Raw genomic sequence first — 15,752 nt, 5'->3', positions numbered from 1 at the left:
TTGGATGGTTGGCCAGTTAATTCTGGTTCTGCAAATAACATGCAATTGTATGCAAATTGTACATTGATCTCATATTTCAATTTCATTAAAATGTTATTAATTAAGTCTTAAAAAAATACTGAAGCAAATCAAACTAATAAATTTCGACTAAGTATCAAAATCTTAAAAATACAAGATTTTTTTTTTTTTTTTTTTAATTTCAAATTCTTAATAGCTTACTTGGTTGAAACTTTTGTAACTTCCAAAATAAATATAAACTAGTCGGAAACCCATGCAACGCACGGGAACTTACCTATTTATAATAGACTAAAATAATTTTATAAAATTTTAAATTGATTATGAAACTATACTATTGCGTGAATTGCTCCTATCTTTTTGAGTTATAATTTGATGAATAAGCCAAATTTAGATATTAAAACAAAACAAAATATATATGACTGCCAAATAGAGAAATATAAGAGAAAGATAGGTTACCTTCAAGAGAATAATCCATAGTTATAACAGTTGAAATTTGCTAAACTGTTTCAAATATTGCAAAAAATTGAACCAAAAAATTTAGATGGTCAAACTTTCAAAAGAAAATAAAATTAAAAATCAAAACATTCAGAACTTACAAATTATAAAAACAAAAAAAAAAAAAAAAAGTCATTATTGCGAGACAATTTCAGTAAGGATGGAAAGCTTTGTTTTTTTTATCCAATTCTTCCTAATTAATGAAAAATTCGGTTCAAACATTGTCAAACACTTTGAAGGTGCAAATAATATAGGCTTCCAACATAATCTTTAATTAATAAATAAAGAAGCATGACACTGTAAGAGAAAACATAAGATAATATATAGTGCATATACATTACTCCACAGCTGTGAGAAAATATTCACACAAAAGGAATTGAAAACTTGTACATACGTCTCCATAAGGTAAAGCTTAAGGTTATATAATCTAAAATAATATAGAATATAGTATCTTTGAACCACACAAAAAGTTAGCAAACTTACTACAATACTTGTAGTTATACTATATATTGTAAAGTACGACTCCATACAAAACAAAAGCGAAAAAAAACTAATTCACAAAAAAGAGAAAAAGCAATAGCAAGGGTACCAAAGAAATTGAAGTTTAGGGTTTTCTCTCTTAGTAGAGATGGACAGAGGAGATTGCTTTAGGACTTTCAAAAATTTTGTCTTTTATATATATATATATATATAAGAGACTCCTGTTAGGACTCTCTCACTATTTAGTTTTAAAAATTAAAAATTTTTTAAATTAAAATGATGATGTAGAAAATTGTGGGAGTTTCAAAGGTTACGGTTTTATATATATATATATATATATATAAGACCCAACAACATGAAAGTCATTTAGTCATTGAAGGCCCGTAAATATGCCATGCCATATATGGAACCCAATGAGCTTTCACTCCCTTGGACACTTTAACCCCTCTCTTTAACTTCCCAAGAGTAAACCAATTGACTTTCTCAGTCCTCCTCCACCTCTGCCGTAGCCACACAGCCCACACCCACCAAGGCCCAAACAGATGACACTCAATTAAAACCTCCACCACCACTACACCGTAAGTTGCACAAAAAGCCCAACCAAACCCACCAAGGCCTCTGTACTGAACACAATGAAGGTAAGAAGATTGGACTCTTGTGTTTGTAGGTATCAACTCAATCTTCCAAACCGTTGGACTTTTGTGAAAGGCGGATTTGATTGGAGCAAAAGTGCTTGATTTTTAATTTTCTATGGGTCTGAGTTTAACGGCAAGTACGTAGCAGATTGGTATTTCATTCCAACTTGCAAGATTTTAGGTAACAGCCCTTAGTTCTTTTAGAAATTAAAAAATCATGGGAAGACAAGCTGGGAAAAAAAAAAAAAAAAAAAAAAGATCCGAAATTCTTCTTTTATTTAAGTTCTAGCATGAAAACCTGGTTATGCATTTTGCCATGATTATTGAGGTTCCATGACTGGTCTTTAGAATTTGCCAACTAATTGTACTGCTAACATAAATTGTTAGGCATAAGAATTGCAGCAATGGCTGTTAACTCAATAAGTGTCTTATATGTTAAAGGTAGGAATTGAGGTAGGATCGTAGCACTAAATTAGATTAATTAATGTGATCTTGAAGGGTTCTTGAAAAGGATTTGATGTTTAAGGGTAATAAAAATATTGGATCTTGAAGATATTTGATGGTTATTTTGGTATGAAAATGGTGAGTAGAATGAGAAATAAAGAAAGATAAATACTAGACAATTTCACATAGGTTTTCCTAAGCAATCACATTTAGGTAAGATAAGACAATCACCCTCAAAGTTTAAAATAAGCTAGTGGAATTTCATTAAAACCAAGAAGGTCCTAGAAGGTCCTAGAAGGTCATTGCTAATTCAAAGCCTTTACATAAGCAATTGCTAATTCTTGTCCTAGAAGGTCCCAAGAAAGCTTTCCATCATCCAAAACATCTCCAGTTGATGCTTGAACCTACTTTCCCTTGCCTCTTATAAGTCTTCAAAGGGGGCTGCCAGTTGTGTACCTTTGATCTGGGATGTTTTTCTTCCTGTCTAAGATTTGCCTTACGCTTCGTGTCTCCTTTTTCTTCTTGTGATGACGACTTGTTTGTTCGTCTATCTTCCTTTTATCGGTTATTTCCTTCGCGACTACCGCATCTTCTACATTCATATATTTTTGGACCTTGTGGAGCAATTTTGCTGCTATCTTTGGTGGACCTTTTGTAATTGAAAAGAAAAAGTCCCCAAGTAACAATCCCGCCTAAAAGGTCATCAAGATGACTTGATCTTTTGCTTTGTCGACTTGTAATAACTCTTTATTGAAATGAGTTACATACTGCCTCAACGATTCTCCTTTTGCTTGACGAATGTTGAGAAGATGACAAGTTGGCTTCTTATGTCTCTGTTCTCCAATGAAATGACGAACAAAGCCCTTGCTGAGTTGCTCAAAGTTTGCAATAGTACCCGGGGGTATTTTGCTGAATCAAACTCTGGCTATGCCCTTCGGTGTTGTTGGAAAAGTTTTGCACATTACTGCATTTAGAGTCATTTGCAGGTGTATCAAGGTTTTGATCAATTTGATGTGGTCCAAAGGATCTTTCGAACCATCATATGACTTGAGTTGAGGAAGTTGAAACTTTGGTGGAAGAGGACGATTCAACACCTCAATGGTGAACGGTGAATTTGTTCTCCAAATCATTCTGTACAAATTCTCTATGGCTTTGTCTTTTACTACACTCCTGAATTCGTCCATTTCTCTTTTCATACTATGGAGTTCATTTTCCATCCTAGATGAATTTTCTTTTGACACCCTTGTTCTTCTATTAATCTGACTATCCGACTCCTCTTCATTATTGTTTCCTTCAATTCTTCAAGGTTGTTCTTCTTCATTCTGATTTTTGGTAGTCCGTAGTCATTCCTCGTTTTGGGATTCAGCTGCTCTTCGTAGTTCTTCATTTTGGCAAGTCAATTATGCTATATTGGCTGTGAGAGCTTGAATCTGTTGTGCAGCTTGTTCAGGGTCCATCTTGCACTATGAAAACCTCTTTTGCCAATTGGGGAAATGGCTTGAATGATTAGTGTTTTCCATAGACGGTGCCAAACTAATGATGCAAAAAATCAACAGTTGAGATCTTCTTTTGTGTGGATGGACGATGGTAACGGATTCGTCTAGGGACAAAACTGCAACAGATCTAAAATAGAGAAAATAGAATACACTGGTGTGGTGTTTGCCAAACACCCTCTGATGATTCAATTAGAATGGAATTCAGTTGAAGTGTATTGCAAGAGAATTCAGTTGAAGTGTATTGCAAGAGAATTCAACTTAGGAGTAGTTTTTGGGGTGAGAATTGTGTATACCTTTTGGTGTTGTTCTTCTCTGGCTTTATAGCCACCTTTGTCTTTAATGAGCAATGGATCTTTACATTCATTCCCATTTGTAACGGTTGAGACATTACAGATTGGTGCTTTGACTTGTGTAATGTCTTCTTTCCTGTTGCTCTGTTCGTTACTCCTTGGCATAAATGCTCATTATAAATGCGTAACGTATCTTGGGTTTGTCATTATACAATGACGAAGCCGTTATTTTTTGGACTCATCAATATCCATTTAAACAACTAGAAATAAAATCAGATAAGGTGTAAGAAATTAGAAATTTAGAAGACTCATTTAGATTATCCATTGGTACTTTAACTAGGCCTTAAAGTAACGAGTTGGCTCTTCTTTATATTGATTGACACTCGGAGAGGCTAGGTTAGTACTCAATTTTCCCACCTGTAAACAGTATTCATTTTCCTGCTTTTTCTTGTAGAAATTTTCCCTAACCTTTTTAGGTTAAATACATCAAATTTTGTTTTCACTTAAAATGAAGTTTCCCAAGTTTTTAGAACTCCAATATTTTTCCACAAAATAGGGGAAAATTTTTTTAAAAAAAATTGTTCCCTCCCTCCCCTGCCCTTTTCTTTCCATCATTTTATTACTTATTAGAAAATTCTTTTATTCCCCTTGGCCCTTCTATAAAACCAGGAAATTTCTTTTAAACAATGTGGCACTGTACAGAACATAGACCTTCCCACCTGAGAGGGTATATAATGTTTCGGCCATATACACCTAGTTCTCTCACAACACATGGGATCCACACCACCACCAAAGGAGAAAAAAAAGGAGTAAGAAAAGCATTAAAGCTACTACCATATACAATTATTGGGCATTTTAAACAAAATGACAAACATGGGTTTTTTTTTCAAACGGATTCACAGAGTAGTGTTCTAGCAATAGAAGAGTAGTTTTTAGTTATGATATACAGATTTATACCTATGGATTAATATTAATCCAATGTTACCAATTAATGAATAATCTAAAGACATGAGTTAGCACATACACTAAAAATCAAAACTTGTGCGCTAAGACATGTCTTTATGCGATGTAACCAAATCATCCACACATTCTATAAATAAACAGAGGGAAATTACAAATTTTCGTAAATAGATATGAATCGGTGATAACAAAACAGGGGTACACTGGGACAACTAGTGTCAAGTGCAGTGCGGATACATCTCTCTTCTTTAATGAACTAGGAATTTCATTAAGAAACAACACTTCCTACAAATAGAGCTTGAAAAGAAAATAAAAGAAAATGATAATACAATAATAATGATAGACTCAAGCCTTGTATGATTCTTTAACACACTAAATAATTATCTCCCATCATCAAGTATCGATATTTTAACCTGGCTATTTATGCTGTCATAACATGTTAAATCACTATTAGCACTATTGACATTGAGACAATCATCATTTGGTTTACTGAGTAAGTACTCCGTCTCTTCTGAACCCATATTGCCTTTAACACGTGGAGGTTTCTCCATTGCTTTCAAGCCCTCAAGTTCCAATGCAACTTCTTTCATGGTAGGCCTCTCTTCTCCCTTCAAGCTTAAGCATCTCGTCACTAACATGGCAACCTCCATAACCTGCTTAGCATTTCCCTCATTCAACACTCTGCGGTCAAGAATTTCAAACAAGTGTCACTCTTTTGTTGCTAAGACAAAATGCATGGCTAAGTTTCTCTTTGCTTCGGGCCTATCAAAAGAAAGTACTTTCTTTCCAGTTAGTAACTCTGCAGGGAGAACTCCAAAACTGTAAACATTACTCTTTTCAGTTAACTGGCTTGATTGCAAGTATTTAAGATCCAAGTATCCAAGCGTCCCATGCACTAATGTGGTTAACTGAGTTTGATCCAAAGGAATCAACCTCAAAGCTCCAAAATCGGATACCTTAGCTATGTAATTATCATCTAATCAAGAGTACATTAGTGCTCTTGATATCTCTATGAATGATTGGAGTGGAAGCAGCAAAATGCAGATAAGAAAGCGCCCCAGCAGTCTCTGTAGCTATTTGCAATCGTAATTGCCATTGAAGCGTGAAAGAATGGTTTGTCTGGTGTATATGGTTGAAAAGGGTACCATTGGTAACAAATTCATATACCAACATAGGAACTTGAGTCTCCAAACAACATCCCAATAGTTTTACCACATTCTTGTGGTTCACTTGGTAAAGCACAATCACTTCATTAATAATTGTTCAATTTGACTCCGATCTATTGTTTTGGACTTCTTAATGGCAACTATATATTCTATTCTCTGATAATATTCCTTTGTACATAGTTCCTTGGCCTCCCTGGCTTACATTTCTATTTTCATGGTAATTGTTTGTTGCCTTCATGAGTTCTTTAGCTGTAAATATTCGAGTTGTTTCAACAGATTCTTTGTGCCTGGAAAGTTGTTGATGTAGCATAAAGCCACCATTTTGTTCAAAAACCTTCTGTTTGAGTTTGATGTTCTTTCTTTGACAGAGTCAAAAGTATAACCAAGAAATGCCCAAAAGTAGCAGAAAGAGGCTAACACTTTTTTTTTTTTTTTGAGAAATAATTACAACATGATGCTAACCCCGCAGCTCGAACCCTTTCCTCCCTAAACCCCCAAGCACTTTGTACCCCGCAGCTCGAACCCTTTCCTCCCTAAACCCCCAAGCACTTTGTACATGGGGAGGTGCCAATTCAGCTACAAGGCCTTTGGCAGTAAGAGGCTAACACTTAAACCTACACATACATGTAACAAATTGAAGCTTCTCAACCAAAAAACTAAAGTTTTGTGAATAGGTCATTTTAGATAGAGATGTTATGTCTATAACACTTTCAGAACAAATCTTAAGTGATACATTGTGATATTATTACTAGTTGTAATTGGTGGGTAAAAAAGTAATTTAAGTGGTGAGTTCAAAGTAGAATTAGTAACAACTTAGCGCTTATGATTTGTTGTGAAAATGTTGTAAATGTAGCACTTATATTTTAAATATCAAAAGATGAAAAAAAAAATGGGAGTATTCAACATATTGGCTTTTATTTGCGTTGATCTCAGGGACATCACAACTGTAGAAAAAATATGCAAATTTATATATGTAACGTATTTTTTTGAGAAGATATATATTATATGTAACATATGATTATGAAGCGATCAATATTGTTTCTTACTTAGCACAATCCTATTCATCAAAGGAAAACTCTGAGACTTTGGTATGGGTGGTGGTGGTATGGGTTTGCAGCCCGATCCATCAATGCTTTTGCCCTTATCTTCATATCCTGGCCGACAGGAACACTTATAAGTACCATTTAAATTGATGCATGTTGAATTTTTGTCGCAAAGGTTGGGATTTAGGCTGTGTTTGTTTTGGGTAAAAATCACTTTTGGAAATGCTTTTCCGTAAATGCGGGTGTTTGGTTGCGCATGGAAAATGCATTTTCCGAAAATGCTTTTCAGTTGACCTGTGTTGGGATGTAAAATGATTTCGGTTTTTATTTTACCTTCAAATATCATTTTCCGGAAAATAAAGAGAGAGCTGAGTGAGATGGAGATCGTGCCCACACGCAGAGAGAGAGAGAGAGAGAGAGAGAGAGAGAGAGAGAGAGAGAGAGAGAGACCGAACCCAGAAACCAACTCTAATGAACCCTGAAAACCCAAGACCGAGCTCGTTCGTCGAGCAATGCTCAAACCCATTCGTCAAACCCAGAAAACCCATTCGATTGCACCATCTCAGACTCTCATCGCGCCGATCGCACCATCGGCGAGATAGTTGCACCCCCGCACCGATCCACCCAAAACCGATCTTTCTCGTCGCACCCCAAAACCGATCGTCCTTGACCTAGATTCGTCGTCCCTGATCACGATCGCAGCACCACTGTGCCGCGCGATCTCGCCTCTCATCGAACCCAATTGCCTCTCTCTCTTCCTTCTCTCAATTTGACCGGATTATGAATTTTTTTTTTCTGGGTTTTATTTGTGTTTTTGGATTGAGGAAAGAAATTATATATTTGTTTGGCAACTGAGAAAATGTGAGAAAATGTGAGCAACAAATAGAAAATGTGTTTTTTATGGTATTTTCAACAACACAACCAAACACCAGAAAATATTTTTCACAAACATTTTCTGAAATACAATCAAACACTTAAAAATATTTTCCTTTTCTGAAAATAGCATTTCCGAAAAATAAGTATTTTTTGGAAAATATTTTACATGAAACAAACGCAACCTTAGCTCTTACTCATTAATATCTGTAAAAATATGTAGAAATAGATTTTTAAAATCAGGATAAAAAAGTCAGTAATCCATTGAAAAAAACAAGGGTATTCTATAGTCAATAAAACATTGTATATTGAAATTGGTGCAGTAACCTTGGCTGCCACGTGGAAGGTACGTGAGGGTTGCCTTCGAAACCCTTAGAACAATTGCACCAATACCCTGGACCATTGTCTGAGTCATGACAATCACTGTTATTTTTGCATGCGAACTTTGGAGGATGATCTTTTTTAGCTTCACTACAAGTTTGATTCCCTATTTACCAATTGAGCACCATCTGGGTCTTCTCATGTAAAATCTTGCAGATCTTTTGATGAAAAATTGTAAGTTTCTTCTTCTGCTACGTATAAAAGCATAGCTGCAAGGATTGAATTCACTTATATTTGTGTGGTTGGAATAGCTACTGACATCGATTCTGTTATCCATGACTCCCTTTGAAATAGCAGTCTGGCAACAACCAATGCCAGAGCAAGACCCCTCAACCACGTCACTGATTTTAGAACATAGAGACATGCACCCAGTTGTGTATGCTGTCCCACTAGAACCTTTTATCAAAGCATATATATGTGTCAGAACCAATGGCCTTGATCTTGTTTCGAGTGCTGGAAATGGGGAATTTGGACAAATGGATCGAAGAGAAAGACACGTAATTCACCCCACAGCCATATGTGTCACATTTATATTTCTCTTACGCAAAAACGCTGAGGGAGCGATTGCAAGTGATGAGGAAATCTTCATTCATGGAACATCCTGCCCTTGTGCCAAATGGGTAATGGAATATTGAGGCTGCCACAGGTCTGGTCAATATCACTACAATTTTTCGAAGGCAGCTCATCATAAACAACCGCTAGCTGCTTCTGTTGCCCATAGTAAGATCAATGTGAAGAGTAGTGCCTTACATGCCAGTTACCTAGGGCAATAGTACCTTGTGCATTACGACTATAACACTTTTTTTGCGTTGAATTAAGTAACTTTGTGTTAGATGATAGTTTGTAATTCATTAGTGTAATCTGTAGTGTAAATCAAGTACTGTATGTTTGTACATAAAGCTGAACTACAAGTCATTTATGTATTAGTAAGTTACTAGGCTACATGTAGTTTACTACATAGAGGAGTTAGTTAGGAGTAGATGATAGATGGCTTTCTTTCATTGGTTTGTTTTGTTAGTTGGTTATTTTGTTTAGCTTTTCCCGTCAATCTGTTTCCTTTATAAGAAACAGAGTTTATTGTTTATTTGATTAATGAGAATTCAATGCATATTCAGATATTTCTCTCTCTTCTTCATCTCTGATCTGTTCACGCCATTGATGAAGCTTGATGTGTGCATGAATTCCAACACTTTGTACCTTTTTTTTGTAGGCTTTTCTTTGCTAGGGAAGCGAGTGATGATGAGTGGGGGAAGTTACAATAATGGAAAATGGAATTTCTATATTTTGAAACTTGAGGAAATGAGGCATGTAGTCTTGAGCAAACTTTATATATGTTTCTCAACAGAGATTTATTCTGTTGAGTTTGGATGTGCTTCAAGATCTTGCTTGATTGCTCCTTTTGTACTAGTATTAGGATCATGATCCTTTGCACTAGGCACCGGGATAAAACACCCAAGTCAATGCTTAGGTTACTTAGAAATTTCCTCCTGGGACCCTAAAAAGAAGGTACCGAGTGCTCACTGCCCCTCCTTCCTAACAAGAAATCTACACCATTCTTATAATTTGATTGCTTACTTTTTTAATCTTTCTTATAATTTGATTTTTTTTAAAAACAAATATCACTGTGAATTGGATTTTGAGTATCAATTTTATATATCTTTAGAGTTTTTATTTTTAATAATTAAATTTTATTTTATCAATGAATAATTAACTATTGAACATTAGGTTTATGACAAGATTTGTTATAAAAATATTATGAATATAACATTTTTCAGAGTGAAAAAATTATAAAAAAATTTTCGTTCAATTTATTAATTAAAAAAAATATAGTAGATATAAGCCCATATGATTTTTGGTTAATTTGCATTTTTGCTGATATAACCAAATCCTTTATTTTATTTTAGGTGAATTTAAAATTATCTGAATTGTATAATAGTCAATTACTGATAAGACAATTTGATTATAATTCAATTCGTGACAAACGTAAGTAGAATGCTTATATTCTTCGCTCATAAGTTTAGATAATTTGTCCACGTGAAAATCGTTCGACACCGTGTCTTTTTTGACGATGCTCTATAAATCCTTCGTGAAAGGCATGCATTGAAGCGGTCAAGTGTTTCTCTATTGCTGGAGAGTTGTCACTTGCTTCAAAAGTGGAAACCGGCAAAGAATAGGTATTAGAGGCAAGTGCTCTTTAATTGTTACAAGTGCAAAGCTTTTTCTTTATTCTTGTCTACTACAGAGAAGAGAAGAGTCGAAGAAACTTCCAAGTTTTATGCTATTGGATAGTTCAGTATGATTTCCTGCCCGTTTCCACAAGAATACCATTTCCATGTCAAAAAGCATTGTGAAAATAGAATGGCCTCTGGTGTGGAATGGCCTCTGTTTCCTTTCGGCCGCTTTCAGTTAGTGTTCATTGCTGAGTGATCGCACGCTATCTGGCAGGAAAAGGTGGTCCGGAAGCTTCATCTTTCCCAGTAAGCAAGACGGGATCACCACTTCTCTCAGTAATGGACTACCTCCTTTTTTTTTTTTTTTTTTTCTTTTTTTCTGATCTTAATTTTCTCTCACCTCGTGATAGGAGAACTTGGTTTTAATTTAGAGTAAAGATATTATTCTTGGTGGTGAGTGGAATCTTGGAATGGCTTCTGTCTTTCTGTTTGTTTTCCTTTTTCTCTCACACCTTGTATTGCTTTATTCGGCTGAAGAAGAAGAGATATACCCCCAGGCTGTCCACCCTCTGTTTGCGGAAAAGTCGGCAAGATTGATTTTCCATTCGCCAATGACACAAGCCCAGAATGCGGTTTGCTCATCTTACATGATTGCGGAGATCCACATCAAATGAAAACCCCGAAGATCAAACTGGAGAGGGATGGAACAGTACTGTACGATGTTGAAACCATCTCTAAGGCTAATACCATACAAATTAAGGACCCACAATTGCAGTCTGTGTTGGATTTCAATAGTTGCGAATCCTTAAAAAATTGGACACTTCCCAGTCCCAGCTCTCCATTCATCTATTTTCAACGAGTCTCAGGCAACCTGACCCTGTTCAAATGCAACCGCACTCTCAATATTCCTCCTCTACAGGTTTTAATAGAACAAATTGCAGTAACTATGACATCTATTATGGTCCTCCACATTATAATTTAAGCTTCACTCCACCTAAATGTCCAATCATTCAGCTCCCATTGAACGGGCAATATAAAAGTAATGACTTGTTTAGATTGTTATCTGCGGAGATTTTACTTGAAGTGCGTGTGACTGAAGTTTGTCGCCAGTGTTATATCAAAGGGGGTCAATGTAAGACTGACAACAAAGGAAAATATTAGTGTACCAAAGGTACGAAAGTTATGGGTATAGAGTAATGTAAAAATGTTTGGATAAACACTGACATATATTCATGAAAATATGTCAGCTCCCATTTGACACCAATTTCTTTATATTTTTTGGTTGTAGTTATATTCCTTATACATGTGCTGCTATTTCTGCTCCATGCCGTAATCCACTCTTAAACGAAGTAGCTTTACCTGATTCGAATTAGTTTCAAATTTTTGTTGTGCTGGGAATAATAGAAGCAGGGTAGTACAAGTGATAGCATTAGGGAAGATGCCTCTTCAATCAGATATCGTGTTGCAATAAATATTCTAGTTTGCAAGGAAATTAAATTATTCCATCTTACAAGTAATATATTTTATTTTTCAACACATATTAAGTGCCAAATACAAGCTATCATGATTTTCTTCTCGAGTATGGCTAATAATCAAAGCTTTACAGTATGTACCAAAATATATTTTTCATGCAATGATAAGTTTTCAAATTACTCTATTATCTTTCATTCAGAGAAGCCATTAGAAGATTTTAAAAGAGATGTCTTCAAATTTTCAATCGCAATTAATGATGCATCTTTGTTGACCAACAATAGATAATCTTTTTTGACCAACAATAGATAATCTTTTAATGTTCCTAATTTCTTCTCCAATCAAACCAAACCTAACTCCAATGCCAAGTAATTCTTACATTTTTTTTTCTTCATTGCTAGTCTGGTGTTACCACAATTGAATTCAAATTTTAAAAGTTCAAGAGATTCTGAGCCAGCAATTTGAGCTACACTATTTTATGCACCATATAACTTTGTGATATATATTCTTTGATTATAGTCACTTCATTTGCTTGAATTGGAGTTCTGGTGGTCATAATTTGCTACTTCTTGGGATATCTCTCATTTACTAAAATTATTTGTCTTTGGAAAAAGCAAACTCTAACCTATCAGAGTGTAGAGGCCTTTATAAGGAATCACGGTCCACTTGGTATTAGAAGATATAGTTATTCAGATATAAAGAAAATGGCCAACACTTTCAAATATAAACTGGGGCAATGGGGCTATGGTGGTGTATACATGGGAAAGTTAAAAGCTGGTCGTTTTGTGGCCATCAAAGTTTTGAAAGAATCAAAAGGTAATGGAGAGGAATTCCTAAACGAGGTTGCAAGCATTTGTAGAACCTCTCATGTTAACATTGTCACTCTTATGGGCTTTTGCTTTGAATATCCTAATAGAGCTCTGATCTATGAGTTTATGCCAAATGGATCTCTTGAAAAGTTCATATATAAAGATTTTTCCACAAATGTTGATTGTCAATTGGCGTGGGAAACATCATATAAAATTGCAATTGGTATTGCTTGGGGATTAGAATACTTGCATAGAGGTTGCAACACACGAATCTTGCATTTTGATATAAAGCCTCACAACATTCTTTTGGATGAAAACTTTTGCCCAAAGATTTCTGATTTTGGCCTTGCAAAAATATGCTCTAGAGAAGATTGCATCATATCAATGGTGGGAGCAAGAGGGACTATAGGATATATAGCTCCAGAACTATTTTGTACAAATTTTGGAAGGGTCTCTAAAATCAGAAATGCTATAAAAAATATAGATTTATTTTAATTTTAGTTAAAGACATTAAATAGTTAATAACACATGTTACTATTTAATTGGTCAAACTAGCAAATGTCACAATATGATGTGGCACTTAACGGACACATCAGCAAACCACTAACGGAGGGTCTAATTTTGCTAACGGAAGTAAATTTCAGGGTGTAAAATCCAGCTTTTCAAATTTCAGGGTGTAAAATCTAAGTAACCCCAAACATTAGGGGTGTATTTTGCATTTTACCTTGAAAAATAAAAAGAAGAAAGAATAGTTATAGTTCTAAAATTAAATTACAAATTATTCCATTTTTTTTTTACTACGACTATAACGTGACAAAGTGTGAGTGGTTAACCATCATTTATATATAGACTCAGTATTTTCTCTTCACCAATCACACTTTGCCATATCACAATTGTGACAAAAAGTTATGAAAAATTTTGTGGATTAGAAATTTTCAAAAAGATTTAACAACCTTTTACATATTTGTTGAATTGGCAAACATTCACTAGTTTTTATCTTAGTTCACCATTCGTATAATTTTTTTTAATTTAAAAATAACAATATGTCACATCAACAAGTGTCAATTTTATTTTTATTTTTTTTAATTTTTATTTTTTGTGTGCGGTGTTTTTAGACTTTCTTGAGTTGGAGACTCAAAAAATTTTACAACTTTTTAAAATATGTATGTACAGTAGTTATATACACATCTCACGATAACAAATTATGAAAAATTATATATTCCTAGCATTGCTTTTTTCATCATGACATAAATATTCCATTTTTCATTGGCTTAGGACAATTGGGGGTAGGGGCAAATCTAGGATTTCAAGTTACAAGACCCAAGTGTTAGAAAAAAAAATCTAAGTACGTATCTATATGGTACTAATAAAATATCAACTAAGATAAATACACAAAATTATTGTTTCTTAACATATTAAGATGTAATCATCTATCAACAAAGACAAATAATACAAAATAATATTGTTTCTTAAGAGCATCAGCTGTTGCCAAAAAAATTTAATTTCACAAACCAAAAGTTATTTTTGCTACTTTAACATAGCATTTAAAATGTCTCATACAATAGTGTTTTTGGTATTTAATGTTTTAAATACTAAATATATTCATTTAGAACATCTGATGCTAGTACTCTAATATTGGGCTAACTAGTTTTTTTTATTATTTATTTTTATTTTAAGTTTTTTTTGGTTAAGTTTTTGAGTTTGATAGTTGCTAGTTGGGCTAGGCCAATTAAAAGGGAGGAAGTCTAAGTTTTTAGAAAAAGGAAGTGCAGTTCTAAAAAAATATCAATAATTTTTTTTTCTTTGGGCCCGAGGGGGGGGGGGGGGGGGGAATTTTAAAACTATATTTAAACTTTTTATTTTTTATTTTTTATTTTTTATGGGAAGAATAGATAATGTTAGATTGTTTAGAACATGTGTATGTTAGTTTTTTATTATTATTATTACTAGTATGTACCTCCATGCAAACGCATGGATGCATTTAAAATTAAACAAAATTTTTATTATAAAAATATAAATAATTAGTCAAATTATTATTATTATTATTATTTTTAAACATGTAACACATGCATTTATGCATACATGTAGATACATTTAAAATTAAATAAAATTTTTATCATAAAATATAGATAATTAGTCAATTTTTTTTAAAAAGTAAATATAATTAGTCATGTGGGGCCAGAGAATTCGCGGCTCAGGCCCACTCTACATTAGGGCCCAAGGCCCAAGCTGAGGAGAGCCATTGCCGAGGACGACCTCATGCTCGGCACCTCACGAAATGCCTGAAGAAAAGGGCAAACTAAGTATAGGGGCAGGGCAAGGGAAAAAGCTGCCAACATCATAATACAAAACCCTGTATCTGACAAGCCCATACTCTAAACCATGCCCTTTAACTTTCCCAACGACCCCAAACCACTCTAGGTATGGGTTGACAGGACAGGTCTGCACTCCAGAAAGTGAAACTTACACGTGGACTCTAAAGGAGGAAACGAACGCTAGTATAAAAGGGAAAACCCCCTAGAAGAAAAAGGGGGGCGAAAGGGAGAAAAGGAAGGATACAAGGCTCCTCGGACGCCGTCCGAGGACTTAAGTCCTACAACCCGTATTAATAGAGGGCTTAGTTAGTCAAGCCAAGCCCGCCCCAATAAGAGCTTCCACAGAAGCCACGATTAAACCGCCCAATTGTGCCCAAGGTCATGTCTTTCAAGCCCACTCTCTACAAATCATATTGTTGGGACCCTTTGCATATGAGTCCAACGTCATTCATGAGTCGTTACAAATCGTGCCCCTACAATTGGCGCCATCTGTGGGGAAGGCTTGTGCGTTGGCTCAGGTGGCGGTGGAGTTGAGCCTTTGTCAAGCAAAGGTTTGCGAGGGTGCCTTCATTTCCAGCGACATGTTGTTGTTGTTCCAACATAAGTTTTCACTAGGAGCTGTGCCGGGCAGTGCCAAGGGCACAGGCAATTCTAGGGGCTTCCAACATCAAGCTAACCCCTCCCCACCTTTGTCAAGGGGCTAACC

General features: G+C 35.0%; 1 protein-coding gene and 1 pseudogene across 1 annotated transcript; one reads left to right on the top strand and one right to left on the bottom strand.

Moving 5' to 3' along the window:
- Window positions 1–5,198: 5,198 nt before the first annotated feature.
- On the bottom strand, window positions 5,199–8,303 carry LOC126728493 (wall-associated receptor kinase 2-like; annotated as a pseudogene).
- A 4,323-nt stretch (window positions 8,304–12,626) lies between these two features.
- On the top strand, window positions 12,627–13,226 carry LOC126728492 (PR5-like receptor kinase). Its single transcript, XM_050434302.1, has one exon. It carries the CDS (start codon window positions 12,627–12,629, stop codon window positions 13,224–13,226), a length of 600 nt encoding a protein of 199 aa, XP_050290259.1.
- Window positions 13,227–15,752: the final 2,526 nt, after the last annotated feature.

Source organism: Quercus robur, chromosome 5 (assembly GCF_932294415.1).
Source record: "Quercus robur chromosome 5, dhQueRobu3.1, whole genome shotgun sequence".
Classification (NCBI taxonomy): Eukaryota; Viridiplantae; Streptophyta; class Magnoliopsida; order Fagales; family Fagaceae; genus Quercus; species Quercus robur.
Note: the sequence above shows the minus strand (reverse complement) of the source record. Positions and strands in the feature narration are given on the sequence as shown.

Bases quoted from the DNA above. Each gene is read 5' to 3' on its own strand.
- LOC126728492 (XM_050434302.1), top strand. From the start codon at position 12,627: ATGGCCAACACTTTCAAATATAAACTGGGGCAATGGGGCTATGGTGGT.